At 44.8% G+C, this 15193-nt stretch overlaps 1 protein-coding gene across 2 annotated transcripts; it reads left to right on the top strand.

Annotated features, from left to right (window-relative positions):
- The first annotated feature begins 1107 nt into the window (after positions 1–1107).
- LOC148047863 (uncharacterized) lies at positions 1108–13970 on the top strand. Of its 2 annotated transcripts, XM_087708548.1 has the most exons (7): positions 1108–1225; positions 3409–3522; positions 6031–6111; positions 7185–7307; positions 8505–8692; positions 12033–12130; positions 13552–13970. In XM_087708548.1, exons 2-7 carry the CDS (start codon positions 3429–3431, stop codon positions 13802–13804), a joined length of 837 nt encoding a protein of 278 aa, XP_087564674.1. In that variant the 5' UTR covers positions 1108–1225; positions 3409–3428; the 3' UTR covers positions 13805–13970. The 2 variants fall into 2 exon arrangements, with proteins under 2 accessions (XP_087564674.1, XP_087564675.1); XM_087708549.1 differs by lacking the exon at positions 1108–1225 and having other exon boundaries at positions 2883–3522.
- The last annotated feature ends 1223 nt before the right edge of the window (positions 13971–15193 follow it).

Here is a 15193-nt window from a genome sequence, read left to right as displayed (position 1 = left end):
GTGTGTGTGCACGCACGTGTGTGTGCACGCACGTGTGTGTGGAGATTTCCTGCACTTCAGCAGGAAATCTTGCAGGGCTTCTTCAGATGTCCCAGGTGTTTGGATTTCCATGCCTATGGGAAGTTGCTTCTCACCTGCATATTCAAGCTAAGAGGTCGGAATGGGGCGTTTTTTTGAACAATGGGGAGGGGGATTTTCATGCCTCTCACCCCGTTCTGAAGCTCAGCACAGACTGATAACAGGATAAGAGGCGAAATCCCCATTTTCAAGCGGTTTGCAAAAAAGCTCCATTTCAAGCCTTCAGCATATTCCAGGATTGCAACATTGAAGGCTCAGAATGGACCGTTTTTGCAAACAGCTTGAAAATGCTGGATGGAGAGGGGATTTTCCTTCCTCTCACCCTGTTCTGAAGCTTAGCACAGACTCAGAACAGGATAAGGAGCAAAATCCCCCCCTCCTTTTCCTGGCAATCATGCAGACGTACATCCCCCAAATGCTCTATCCGAATCCTTCAGCTTTAGCTTTGCAACCCATGTGTCTGTGCAGAGTTGCCAAACAAAGGACTATGTGTGTGTGTGTGTGAGAGAAAGAGAGAGAGAGAGGGAGAGGGAGAGAGATCCAACATGCGAAAATTACCATATACCAGGATGGAGGCGGTGTGCTCTCTCTGCCTCTCTCACACACAGAAGTTTGATATTTCACTCTCTCTCCCTTCCTTCCTTCCACTGTGAGGGTTTGCATGGAGTAGATCACTTCCTGTAGGGTTGGCCTCTGCATCTGCTTCTGAAGCAAACATAAGAGTTTTGCTCTTTTTCTCCAGGGCTTTTGAACCCCCCCCCTCTTTTCTGCCATAAAATTCTGGGCTCTGGCAGAATTGAGTTCCTCGGGCCAGCGCGGGGTGCGGAGAGGGGGCGGGGCGGGGCGGGGCGAGCGACGGCGCGCGCGGAGAGGCCATCAGTGAGTTGATCAGCTTCTGCAGCGCGCGGTCTCTGTGTGTCCGAGCGGCGAGGTTCTGGAGTTGGGCGAGGTCTGAGCGGCCGGCTTCTGTGTGTGTGGAGCGGCGAGGAGCACGAGTTCTGGAGTTCGGCGAGGTCTGAGCGGCCGGCTTCTGTGTGTGTGGAGCGGCGAGGAGCACGAGTTCTGGAGTTGGGCGAGGTCTGAGCGGCCGGCTTCTGTGTGTGTGGAGCGGCGAGGAGCACGGGTTCTGGAGTTGGGCGAGGGGCAGGTAAACGGCGGGGTGCCCGGCTTCAGGCGCGCGCGGGGAGGGGGGCGAGCGGTGAGGTGACCAGCTTCTGCCGCGCGCGGGGTGTGTGTGTGTGTGAAGCGGCAAGGAGCGCGTCTTCTGGAATTGGGCAAGGTCGGAGCGGCCGGCTTCTGCGGGGGAGGGGCAGCCAGGTAAGCGGCGAGGCGTCGGGCTTCTGGAATGGTGCGTGTGTTGCGTTAAGTGCATCTGGCTTCCTCGTTGACTTCGCTTGTCATAAATTCAGACTTTGGATAGTGCCCGTGGGGGTTTTCTGGCCAAGGAAACTGGAGTGGGTTGCCATTTCCTAATCCAGGGGACTGTTTCGTCAGAACTCTCGGGTGGCCCCGAAAAGTGCCTAGAAGCAACTTAGAATAAGAGCCGAGGTGGCGCAGTGGTTAAATGCAGCACTGCAGGCTACTTCAGCTGACTGCAGTTCTGCAGTTCGGCTGTTCAAATCTCACCGGCTCAGGGTTGACTCAGCCTTCCATCCTTCCGAGGTGGGTAAAATGAGGACCCGGATTGTTGGGGGCGATATGCTGACTCTGTAAACCGCTTAGAGAGGGCTGAAAGCCCTATGAAGCGGTATATAAGTCTAACTGCTATTGCTATAAAGAATGAAGGACAGTTTCCTGACAGTTAGAACAATTAATCAATGGAACAAAACCTCCAAAAATGGCCAGTGCTCCATCTCTGGAAGTTTGGCCCAGAAGCCAAGCCGGCACTTTAGAGCTCGGCTGCCATTCAGCGAAACATTCAGCCCTGCCGGCACTCTAAAGCCTTCCGAGCCGGCCGGCCATTCAGCGCTCGCACGCCCACCGTACGGCACCGGGGAGGAGAGGAACTGCGTGGGTCCCGCCGCTGATGGAATGGGCGAAGGTTGGCCGGCTGGGGGTGGGGATGGCTGCTGCCGAGGCCTCCAGCCTTACAATCCTGGGCGGGGAAGGCGAAGGTTCGCTCCGGAGCTGCGGAAGACCGTTGCACCGGGAGGCCTCCACCCCGGGGATCCCCCGCTCCCCCCATTCGGATTACCCCCGAACCCAAAGGAGCCTGGGCGCAAGGGTGCAGGCCAGGGAAGACGGGGTTTGGGAGCGCGGAGGAGGAAGGGGCGATCTCCCCCTCCGTTTATCTGTCCCGCTGCAGAGCTCCTCCCGCGGGAGGGGGAGGCGGCAAATGCGCTGATCCCTGTTTGCAAGACCAGCCCTCCACCTTCTTGTCCCGTTAGGAAGGGGTGGTGGGACACAAGAAGGGGGCAAGCTGGCCTCCCCACTTGCATTTCCCCTATTCCCCCTCTCCCAATATAGGTGCAGAGAAAGAGCCAGGCTTCAGAAAGGAAAGGATATTTTTAATAATTTTCTTTGTCCGAATATGATTTCCCATTGAGGAAAAGGGGAGTTTTAATTCCCCACCAGTAAAAAAAAATGTTTAGTCTTTGAAGGGCCCTTGTGTGACATCTTCCTCTGTGTGTGTGTGTGTGTGTGAGAGAGAGAGAGACACCTCAGTGCCTCACCAGCCATAAACCTCACCGCACATCACTGGTGTGTGTGTATCTCTCTCCTCCAGTGGTGGGTTTCAAAAAATTTTGGAACCTCTTCTGTAGGTTGCATATATATAATTTTATTTCTGTAGGTGTGGCCTGCTTTCCAGGTCCACTGGTGGAACCTCTTCTAACCGGTTTGGGAGATTTGACAACCGGTTCTACCGAATAGGTGCGAACTGGTAGGAACCCACCTCTGGGTAGTGTTTCCTACCTTTGCAGGGGATTGGACTAGAAGACTTCCAAGGTTCCTTCCAACTCTGTTATTCTGTTATGTCCAGTTTACCTCATAGTTTCAATCAGCTGCACAGATCCCTTCACCACGACAAGGCAGTGATGCATGAAGGGGTCTTAGCTTTTCAAGATAGCCAACTCTGATTCTCCATTCAATTCAACCCTTTTGACAGAAAGTGGAAAACAGAATGTTGATTTTTATTCCTCTGTTAAAAAGTTGCCCAATTTATTCATGGCACTAAAAACTTTGCATGACAAATTATTTTGTGCTGCACTCTTCTTAAAAGGCTGTGTCCTATATCTAAAAAGAGGTCCCTTGAAATTAGTAGCGGTTTGCCATCTTCTGTAAGCTTCTTGATCTTCCTTCTGCTGATAGCCCCGTTGTTTGTAATTCCAGGTCATACAAACCCAGGAACAATGGCAGGTGGTAATCGTGTTGAGCAGGCCCATCCTAGCAATGGATATGATCGTCCCAGCAAAGGATACAGTTGTGTAGAGATAGAAGAAACAGGTAATAATAACATCAAACTCTGGAAGCCAATCTCTCAAAATGAAGGATTGAAATGTTCAAGCTACAGAAATGTCCACACAGAGTAATCCAAATTGCCATGCCCAGTTGGATTTCCAAAACGTCGTGATGAATTTTATCATATATGATTTTGTATTGGCTTTCAAAATATAAAATACAAAGAAAATATAAAAAGTAGTTGAAAAAAAATCTAAGAAGAGAGGGAGGGAAAAGAAAAGAAATATAGTATAAAGGGAGTGGAAAAAAAGAAAAAGGCACCAACTTCCGACTCTCTTGAACACAGGAAAAGATAATACAACCACAACTTTTTGCTTTTACACAAAAGTATGAACAAGCCATATCTATAACAATAAGCCTAACTAGTTAACAAATTCAAAGTTTCATTTTTTTTCATTGCAAGCACAAAATCCAAAAGCAATTTCAGAATAGAAACAAGGTTAGATATATTCTCTTCTTTGGATAAAAGAATCAGTTTGACCATCTCTGCTTCTCTTTGCTGTGCAGAGTAATATGTTAGCTCATGAATCTTTATCATAATTTATATTAAGAAAATCCTCTATATTATTTCATTTTTTTAACCCTAAAGGGAGAAAACATTTTTTAGTTTTGATATTTTACTAACTTTAAAAAGTACTCAAGTATTATATATACAGGAGAAAAAAGATGACCCTTCATTTTAAACCCAAAACCCAATACATTACAGCTTTCATTCAATTATATACGTATATCATACCAATTAACTCCAATTATCTCACTGAATTTGAATTTATCAGCATAAATAAAGGGAGACTAGTATAGATGTATTTCAAGCTATTTGGCTCTCATCAGCTAGCCATACCCTTACTGGGAATCGAACCTGGGCTGTATTACATAGAGAGAAAAGGGAAGCAGTAATTTTGATTATATGGTCCTGTATATGTCTGTGTCGGTGTGCAGTGGCTGTAATAGTTAAAGATTGTAAGTGAAGGATTACCTGTGTAGTCTCAGTTTACACTCCTTTACATAAAGAGTTGGCAGAACCTAAAGGGATAACATTGCAGAAAAGGGCTATGCATTACTAATTAAAAAATGGCTTGGTCACAATTTTCACACACTGGTCAAAGAGTGAAAGTGTTGGAATACGTCTTCATTTGTAGCGCTAGCAAAAACTTCAGCCATTTTAGTGGATATTAGTTGTATTAGTACCATGTTTCCATGAAAATAAGACAGGGTCTTATTTTCTTTTGAGTCCCCAAATAAACACTTGGGCTTATTTGTGTGTGTGTGTGTCTTATTTCCCCCCTTGTATGTGAGGCGCATTCTTCTGCTTGCTTGTGGTGTGCTAGCACCGCCGCTGCGAAGCAGGGTGGATGGAGCACTGGCTTACCTGAGGACCCCCACCGCCAGGCTACCCATGCTCCGACACCTGTCTCATCTCGCCTTGCAGCTGCGGCACCATCATGCCACTCAGCCTCCTGCTCCATGCAACCATGAGCAATTAGAAGAAGTGGGCTGGTGGCCAAGTGGGCTCCTGCTGGTCACGGTTCTTGGTGCTGCTGCTGCAAGGCAGGTATCACAGCGTGGATGGCCTGGCTATGAGGTCCTGAGGTAAGCTGATGTGGAATGCTTGGGGTGGCTCCACCACCATCCCACCTCACCTTGTTCCTACAGCACCACGAGCAACCAGACAGAATGGGCGGCCGGGCAACTGTACAGGCTCCTAAGTAGGGATTATTTTGGGGTGGCTGGGTGTAGGGCTTATATTAGGTGCAGACATAGAAAGTATGCTAGGGCTTATTTTCTGGATAGGTCTTATTTTCAGGGCAACGGGTAGAAACTACTTCTCCCAGTTTTCCTTTAAACATTGACAGGTGACATGCATAGTAATTAATAGTAATAATATATGTTATGCTATTTTATCTCTAAGGGTCTAAGAAGAGGATTTTAGGAGAATAGACAAGCTTAATAGAGGAGACAGCATATGAGTCACTGAAGTGAATGAAAAAGAAATAAGTGTTGACGTATAGCTGTGTCTCTGCTATAGTTTTTTTCTGCTGAACTTATAACTTGGGAAAGGAATCTGAATCTAATTTTTTATGTCATTTAGACACATGTTTTTTTTGTGTTGTGCATCGATTGATGTTTGTGGGTGTTGCTAAATGGAAAGCTTTTCAATCACTCATTCTACCCTTTACATTCTCTATTAGGCTCTCATCCTTCTTAGCTTTTGAAGACCAGCCAAGATCAACAGATTCTCAAATGAATTCAATCCTTTTAACAAAATGTAGATAATGGAATGTTGATTTTCCCTCCTTCTCTAATAAAAAGTTGCCCAATTTATTAACTGCCATAAAAAAAACCTTTGCATGACAAATTATTTTCTGCTGTACACTTTTTAAAAGGCTTTGTCATATCTAAAAATTAGCAGTAATTTTCCATCTTGTGTAAGCATCTTGGCTTTCCTTCTTGTGACAGCCACATTTCTAATTCCAATTTCTAATACAATTTTAGAAATGCAGAATATAAATGAGGAACAAAAGCAGCAGCACCCTTCTCCCAATGGAAATGCAGGAGGACACGAGGAAAAACCAGGTAGTAATAACAATATCGAGATGTGGAAGCCATTCACCCAAATGAGGGATTGAATTCTCCAAGCTATCTCTACGGAGCAATACAAAACACATACTCTGTCCCCAATTGAATTTTGAAGAACTGCTGAATGTTAATCTTTCACAAGACAGAGAGCAGGCATTCAGAGTCTGTTGCAGGGGACAGCCTTAAAATAAATGCAATGAAATAAAGAAGCAAATGAGAGAGAGGGACTAGTCCTAGTAAGTGGTAACAAGTCATTGACATAAAATGTATAGTAAGTGATAGGATGAGAGAGCGGGAAGTCAGCTTTGAACATACAAGAATACAGATTTTTAGTATGGATCTGCCTGGGTGTGTACCCCATTCAGAACTCCAGGTCCAGGAACCTAGACATCTTTTTAATGCCTTGTGAAAAGCCAACAGAGTTGGGGCCATTCTAATCTCCAAGGGAGAATAGCCCACAAGGCAGGGGCTACAATAGAGAAAGCCCACTTTCTAGTTCCTGCCAGTCAACACTCTTTGGCTGACAGGATCTGCCGCAGGCTCAATTCTGCTTCACCAGATCCTATTTTGTTTCATATTTCAATCTTCTTTTAACTGAACCAGATGGAATTCAATATAGTCTGGAGGATCAACTTTATTTACAAGAAGGCCATGATGGACACCAAGGAGATCCAGCAAGTCTTCTTAGAAAGGGGAGGAAGAAAGATAAGATGAAATACAAGAAGGCCTCCAGATCCATGATGGACACCAAGGAGATACAGCAAGTCTTAGAAAGGGGAGGAAAAAAGATAAGATAAAATACAATAAGATAAGATTATAAGAACTCCTAAGCAGTTTTATTTGCTCAATTAGAACACAGTAGTTCAATTTATTTTCAGCAGAATCAGACTGACATTTTGATGCAAGATTGACTTTGGAAATTAAAAGGCAAAAAACAAGAAAAGCAACTTAGAAATGTGTATACTATTTTATTTAGGGAGTTCTGCTTATCAGTATCCAGATTTATTTCTACCTTCCTTTGATGTAGCAGGTAGGGCTGATGAATTTTGTTTCTCTTCTTTTTTTGTCAGCTTCCTCTAAATACAAAAAGGCAGTCATTGGAATGGGCATTGTCATTGTCATCCTCCTGATCATCATTCTTATCCTTGTGTCACGCATCATGAAAAATCAAAATATCCAGGCAGTTCAAACAGGTATAAAATTTACTGCAATCTTAAGCTGTCTACAAGAATCTGAACCACTAATGGCCAAACCAAATTGGCGGTAGATAAAAGTCAAAGGCGTTCAAGGGGGTCTGGACTTAGATCTCTTGTGGGTGTGAAGGGACTCAAGGCTGATTATGTGTTTGACCCCTTCCTCGGGCTCAGCCTGGTCATCTCCTACATCTCATTTATTACCAGAGTAAAGAATACAGACCTTAAAAGCTTCTCCATGAGTTCATGAAGCTGAATGACTTCTGCAGATGGGTTAGAAACATAGAATTGGCCTTGCCCTGCTTTTTAGTCACTGCAGTCTACTTCATCTGGTCTAGGAAAACTTCAGTTCCTTTGTTCGGAAAAAGTCTCAGTGTTTGATTGAAAGTATCAAGAATCTTATTTAGTGAGATGAATCCAGAGTGAGATAGCCAGAAGGGGAAAATACTCATTTGGCACTAGTGAGAAGAGCAGAAATAATGGTTTAAGGGGCTTAGCAGGGAAATAAATTATAAATAGAAAACATTTGAGTCTTTTCTTTGCCAGGTGACCATAATTACAAAGGCAAATCTCAAAAAACAAAATAAGAAATAACATACAAAAAGAGCCGAGGTGGCGCAGTGGTTAAATGCAGCACTGCAGGCTACTGCTAGATCAGCAGTTCAGCGGTTCAAATCTCACCGGCTCAGGGTTGACTCAGCCTTCCATCCTTCCGAGGTGGGTAAAATGAGGACCCAGATTGTTGGGGGCAATATGCTGACTCTCTGTAAACCGCTTAGAGAGGGCTGAAAGCCCTATGAAGCGGTATATAAGTGTACTGCTATTGCTATTGCTACATTTATTTATTTAGTGATTTACTGCCAAAAGCAATAATTGTGAAAAAAATGGACCAAATGTCAAATAGGTTGACCAAATGAGTGGAAAATCTCACAAAAGAGATTCATGGCTGTGTAAGTGGATTTACATGTGTTTTCTGGGATTCAAGTCCACCATGCAAATCACTGCTCAGTCCACAATCTCTATTAATCTGGGGATCATAGAATGGAGGTTGTCACAACAGCTAGAACATGAGTCTCCTTATCCTGACTGGATTTTGTTTAAAATCAAGTAACAGGTTCCAATTTAGCAGGATGGTCCCATCCTACTTATAAGACTGGACAAGTTAGTTTCTATTGTTTCCACCTGTTTTTGTTCCAGGAACACCAGTGCCATTAAACTACCAAAAGGATGCCATAAAATATCTATCTCTTACATGTCCACTTGACTGGTTTGCACATCAAGGATACTGCTACAAAGTGTCAGAAGAGGAAAAAAACTGGTTTGAAAGCCAGAAGTCCTGTAATTTGCAGAATTCTTCCCTGGCCAAAATTACAGAGGAGGAAATGGTGAGTACAAGTAATCCTCGTTAGGAGCGTTCCCTTGGCGAATGTTCGAAGTTATGCGATAAGCGCCCCCTAGGGTTTGCAAACAAGTCCTAAAACTCCAAATCTTGCAGCACCATGGCAATTTACCCTTAGGAACAAATGCAGAGGCTGTGCATCATCCATCCTGCGCTCTACATGGGGCAGCCCTTGAAGAGTGTTCGGAGACTCCAGCTGGTCCAGAATGCAGCCGCGCGAGCGATTGTGGGTGCACCCCAGTACACCCACGTCACACCTATCCTCCACGAGCTGCACTGGCTACCTATTGGTCTCCGGATATGCTTCAGGGTGCTAGTTATTACTTATAAAGCCCTACGTGGTATTGGACCTGGGTACTTGAGAGACCGCCTTCTGCCGATTACCTCCCACAGACCCATTCGATCCCACAGATTAGGCCTCCTCCGTATTCCATCTGCCGACCAATGTTGGCTGGCGACTACTCGGAGGAGGGCCTTCTCTGTGGCTGCTCCGGCCCTTTGGAACGAGCTCCCCGTGGAGATTCGGACCCTCTCCACCCTTCGGGCCTTCCGGATGGCCGTGAAGACCTGGCTGTCCCAGCAAGCCTAGGGTTGAGTTCCCCCCCCCCACTATTCGAATTTGCTGTGTCTGTTGTGCTTTTAAGTTGTTCGTATTGTCTGATTGTTTTGTCTCACTTTTTGTAATTTCCCCTCCCTTGGCTTTTGTTCAGCCGCCCTGAGTCCCTTCGGGGAATAGGGCGGCCTACAAATTGAATAAACTCCAACTCCAAACTCCATCCTGCATGTTGTCGGCTAAAATAGGGCTTCTGAGGGGTGGATCCACCCCTCAAAGGTCCTATTTGGGTGTCAAGAGGCCTTGCCTGGCACTTTGCTGGCCAAAATGGCAGACCAAATGGAGGGAGGGCTGGATCTGACACCCAGAACCTCATTTCGGCCTGCAACTGCCCAGGGGAGGCCTGAGGAGGCCCGAACAGAACTGCAGAGGGGCACAAGTTGCTGAGAGGCTGGAGAAGAGACTGCTTGCTAGATCTTCACAAGGTGACCTGGTGTGGCAGGTGGTGGTGGGGGAATCAATTATGGGAAGCATGAGTGGGTCAGGAAGAGTGGGTCGTCTTAGCCAGGTGGTCTGTTCCATCAGTAAACCCCTCATGGGCTTTCCCACCCTGAAATACCTCATGTGCACTTAACAAGCCTCACATTCGATTAGCAAAGGTGTTGGCAAAAGGAGGGAGTGATCCTGTTCAAGGTACGAGATTCACTCCCATGAATCCTTGGGTTACGAATGGAATGGACAGGCTCCATTACATTTGTAACTTGAGGACTACCTGTAATGTAACTAGTTTTGTCCAGGATAAATCAATTCCTAAAATATACATCATTCATCATTGATGGTGCATGCTTTTTTTACAATGTACAGCACAGAAACCGCTTTGGTCGCATTGATCGATGATCTCTGGAGAGCCAGAGATGGAGGACACTCCTCCATCCTGGTCCTCCTTGACCTCTCAGCGGCTTTCGATACCATCGACCATGGTATCCTTCTGCGACGACTGCGGGAGGTGGGAGTGGGAGGCACCGTGTTGCGGTGGTTCTCCTCCTACCTCTCGGACAGGTCGTAGTCGGTGTTAGTGGGGGGGCAGAGATCGTCCCCTAGGCCCCTAACTTATGGGGTGCCTCAGGGCTCGGTCTTATCCCCCTTACTATTCAACATCTACATGAAACCGCTGGGAGAGATCATTCGCAGGCACGGGATTAGATACCATCAATATGCGGACGATACTCAATTGTATCTGTCCGCCCCGTGCCAACTCAATGAAGCGGCAGACGTGATGAACCGAGGCCTTGAAGCTGTTATGGACTGGATGAGGGTTAACAAGCTTGTGCTCAACCCAGAAAAGACCGAGTGGCTGTTGTGTTTCCCTCCCAAAGATTCGATCAATATTCCATCACTCAGGCTGGGGGGTCAAATTTTATACCCCTCAGAGAGGGTTCGCAACTTAGGAGTCCTCCTGGATCCACAGCTATCGTTTGACCACCATTTAATGGCTGTGACCAGGGGGGCATTCGCCCAGGTTCGCCTGGTGCGCCAGTTGCGACCCTACCTGAATCGGGAGGCTCTCACAACAGTCACCCGGGCCCTTGTGACCTCTAGGCTGGAATACTGCAATGTGCTCTACATGGGGCTGCCCTTGAAGAGCATCCGGCGACTTCAGCTAGTACAGAACGCGGCCGCGCGAGTGATTGTGGGTGCACCTCGGTTCACCCGCATAACACCTATCCTCCGCGAGCTGCGCTGGCTACCTGTTGATCTCCGGATGCGCTTCAAGGTGCTATTAGTCACCCATAAAGCCCTACATGGCAGTGGATCTGGATACTTGAGAGACCGCCTTCTGCCAATTACATCCCTGCGACCAATAAGATCACATAGATTAGGCCTCCTCCGCATTCCATCGGCCAGCCAATGTCGGCTGGCAACTACAAGGAGGAGGGCCTTCTCAGTAGTAGCCCCGACCCTTTGGAACGAGCTCCCCGTAGAGATTCGCACCCTCTCCACCGTCCAGGCCTTCCGCACAGCCCTTAAGAACTGGCTCGCCCGTCAGGCCTGGGGACAAGGATAGTTACCCCTCCCGAATGATGAATGTATGTTGTTTACTATTTTATTATATGTCTCTATCTGAATGTCTGTATTCCCCTTCCCCGATTTTATGTGAGCCGCCCTGAGTCCCCTCAGGGAAAAGGGCGGCCTACAAATACTAATCAAATCAAATCAAATCAAATGTGAAAAAGTTAAAGGATTTTCTCCTAATATTAGTAAAAATAATGATGCCTTTCTGAACAAAAGCTTTAGGAGCTCTTAAACCTCCTCCAGGTTCCAAAGAATGCTGATTTCACAAAGCAAACTGTGTTGACAATAGAAAATTTAAAAAATCAAAAATATTGCTCTCTCTCTCTATTGTTCATTAATAAATAAGTCAGTCATCTGCTTGTTTCATTTTTTCCTGCATAGAAACTTGGAAACATCTAATAATCATCCTCAAATGCTTAAAAATGTGAATCTCAGAGGCAGAGATAGAATCAGAAAGCCAAAAGTAAAATGGTAAACATTGTCAAGATCCATTCTAGAAAAAAATCAGTTTTTTTAACCACCTACAAAAGGTTTAAAAATTACTTCAAAAAAATTAACAAGGATCTCCATTTTTCCTCTCACTAAAGGAACCACAGCTGTGTTTTATTAGGGTTAAAAAAACCATTTTACTCTTCTCAGCCTTATAAGCTCAGAATTCAGCTGAGAATGACAATTTTCTAACATGTACCATTTTTTAAAGCATACCATAAAGATGTTGGCAATAGAACACGGCTTTTGGATCGGCCTCAGGAGAGAACCGAACCAACCCTGGAAGTGGGTAGATGGAGAAAATGCAACGTGAGTCTCTTCTTCTTTTCCTTTCAGTTGGCAAGAGCTGAAAGTAAAATGCCTCCACTGAGGCTGTGTGCAGCTCAAGACTGAGCCTAGAAAGAGCCTCCTGGCTACCAGTATTCAGATGTTGCCCTCTAAAAAGATTTGGCTCTACTAATGTAGTTAAAAATGTATTACGAGGAGTCCTCCACTTTATAGCCATTCATTTAGCGATCATTCAAAGTTACAACAGAACTGAAATTGTGTATGTGTGTGTCTGTATGAGCAAACGTCACAGTTACAGCCATCACAGCATCCCCCTTGATCATATGGTCAAAATTTGGTCACATGGCAACCCACGTGTATTTATTATTTTTATTTATTTATTCTGATTGAGGACTGAAGATAGAAGAAGCTGCAGGACATTTTGGGAATGCCAAAGTATTGTTCTGGGGTGTTAAACTCAAGGCCCATGACCTGTTTTATGGCCTCCATGGCCTCCTGCAGCACTCTGGCGGCCAAAAACGGGCTGCGTGGAGGCCTCACGGGGCTTCCATCCAGTCCATTTTTGGCCAGAGTGCTTCTGGAGGTCAGGGAGGGTTAAAAACAGGCCTCGTGTGGCTTCCGTGCAGCCCATTTTCGGCTGGCAGAGTGCTGGGGGAAGACTGGATTGGACTGGATTACAATTATTTGGCTTCAAAGTAAGTGCATGATCTGGAGAGAAAACAAGCAACATCCTACATTAATACTACAGTTTAATGCCAGATTTTACATACTGTAGGTCCCTTTCATCTACAATCAACAATCTATAATTGACAAGACATTTTTATTTACTATCCTGGAAATTTACCTCTGCGTTAGCTCTTGTATTACCATGTTATTTATGCTATTGTATTTTTATTATAAGTTGAATAATAAAAATACAATAGTATAAATAGCTTTTCCGCCTGGGAAAGCAATTTGTTATTAAACAATGGGGTTAAATTTAGAAATAAAAAGTTTAGTGGAGTATGAAAAATAAGTAATAAATGTTTGCCCATAGTATCTGGTAGAAGAGATAGGAAAATGATTATAGTAAAAAACTATGGAAAGAAAGAAAGGAAAAAATGCATCTTGAGCCTGTGTCAAACGCCCACCACAGCCACACCCACCACCGCGCCACCAGGCCCTCCGAGGTCAGACAAAACCTGATGCGGCCCTGAATGAAATCGAGTTTGACACCCTTGGTATAGTTCATAAACAAGGGTTTCCAACTCTGCTGTCTCTCAGTTCGCTAAAAAATCATTAATTTGTTGGCTTTACTGCTCCAACTGAGCCTTGGTACCTGTTGATCATAATGCCATTTTCTTAGATGTTAGCCACCTTGAAAAAGGCCAGGCAAGGCTCAGCTAGACGAAATGTAAATTCAGGAGATTATCTCCACCCCCTAATTTCTGCTTCTATTACAGGATGGAAATCGTGGGAAATGGAGGCGATTGTGCATTTTTGGCCAGAGATCTCACAGCCATGTCAATGAGATGCATCACTAAGCACTACTACATATGCAAAAAAAATACCCCTAAGACTGGGTCACAAACGAGACTGGAAAAAAATGGATTGACTATATACAAAACAAATACGGGACTAAGAAATTACAGATACCCTATGCTTAAGATTAGGAATAATCTAAACTCTAAAGTTAGTGCAACAGGAAGAAGCTGAGTTTAATGCAGAGATGTTATTAACTTCTTTTTTTTATTTCCTTTGTATATTTCCTTTGTATATTTCCTTTGTATATTTGCTTTGTATATTTCCTTTGTATATTTGCTTTGTATATTTGCTTAATATATTTTAGACTGTATTTGTTAAAAACCTATATTCTGGGAAGTCGGGGCGGGGGGAAGGGAGGTGGGGTGTTAGGGGGGAGGGGGGAGGGGGGATTTATAGTATGTGTTAGATTTTATAGTAACAAAAAAACCCACAAAAAACACCCCTTTGGGAAGCTGGATTCACTTAACTGGGTGATTCACTTAACAATTGTGGTGGCTACTGTAAAAATGGTTGTAAAATTGGACAGAGAAAGATACGTTGTAGTAGTGAGAACTGAGTGTTTGTTTTTACAACAGTGTTTGGCTTTGACTGGTGCTGTGGAAGAAAAAGAGCCAAGGTGGCGCAGTGGTTAAATGCAGCACTGCAGGCTACTGCTAGATCAGCAGGTCAGCGGTTCAAATCTCACCGGCTCAGGGTTGACTCAGCCTTCCATCCTTCCGAGGTGGGTAAAATGAGGACCCAGATTGTTGGGGGCAATATGCTGACTCTCTGTAAACCGCTTAGAGAGGCCTGAAAGGCCTATGAAGCGGTATATAAGTCTACTGCTATTGCTAAAAAAAAAAAAAATCCTCAAGTCCGGCTGGACTGGATTAACATTAAAACTAGATTTTAGAATTTGGGACTTAAAGGGAATAAAAAAAGAAGGATTGCACGGACTTTAAATTTTAATTAAATACGATACAATTTTTTTAAAAAAATCTTTAAAAATTGTTAAATTAGTGGGCTTCCTGTGGGAGGAGCCTGTCGCCGAAGGAGCTCAACGGAGCCCCTCTCAGAGTTCTGGTCTGTATATCTAATTAAGATCAATAGATATCACCCCTTTCTGGCAGAAAGGGGCAGGCAGAAGCTCAGGTGCTAGGATTTATTCGTAGTTCACAGCCCCCTTTCTTTTTTTTTGGGCTGCGAACGGAGAAGAGATCCAGCGTAAATGAGCTCTTATCTCCAGCCAGTTCCTCGCAGCTGCCTTTTTGCAGCCCTAGACAGGCGACCCCCCCACTCAGGACAATGATAAATTGTTTAAAGCAACTTAAGGCTAACGAGCGGGTCTCACTCCTGTGATGTTTTTTTTTTTATAACTATCTAAATACCAGCCTAGTTTTTCCTTTGAAACTTCTTTGTGCAATTGGGATACAAAATGGCGTTTTTACTGTGTTGGTGATTGATGACGTAATTAACCGGCTTTATCTCCCCGGAGACTGCTACTCATTAACAAGCAAAATCTACAAATAATTTATTGAGAACTGATCAGGTGAAGACACTGTTTATCTGTTTATTCTCAGC

The sequence above is a fragment of the Thamnophis sirtalis genome, unplaced genomic scaffold, assembly GCF_051295495.1.
Source record: "Thamnophis sirtalis isolate CommonGarterSnake01/CBP01778 unplaced genomic scaffold, rThaSir2_p1.2 scaffold_3, whole genome shotgun sequence".
In the NCBI taxonomy this organism is placed as follows: Eukaryota; Metazoa; Chordata; class Lepidosauria; order Squamata; family Natricidae; genus Thamnophis; species Thamnophis sirtalis.
This window is presented reverse-complemented; position numbering and strand designations above follow the sequence as displayed.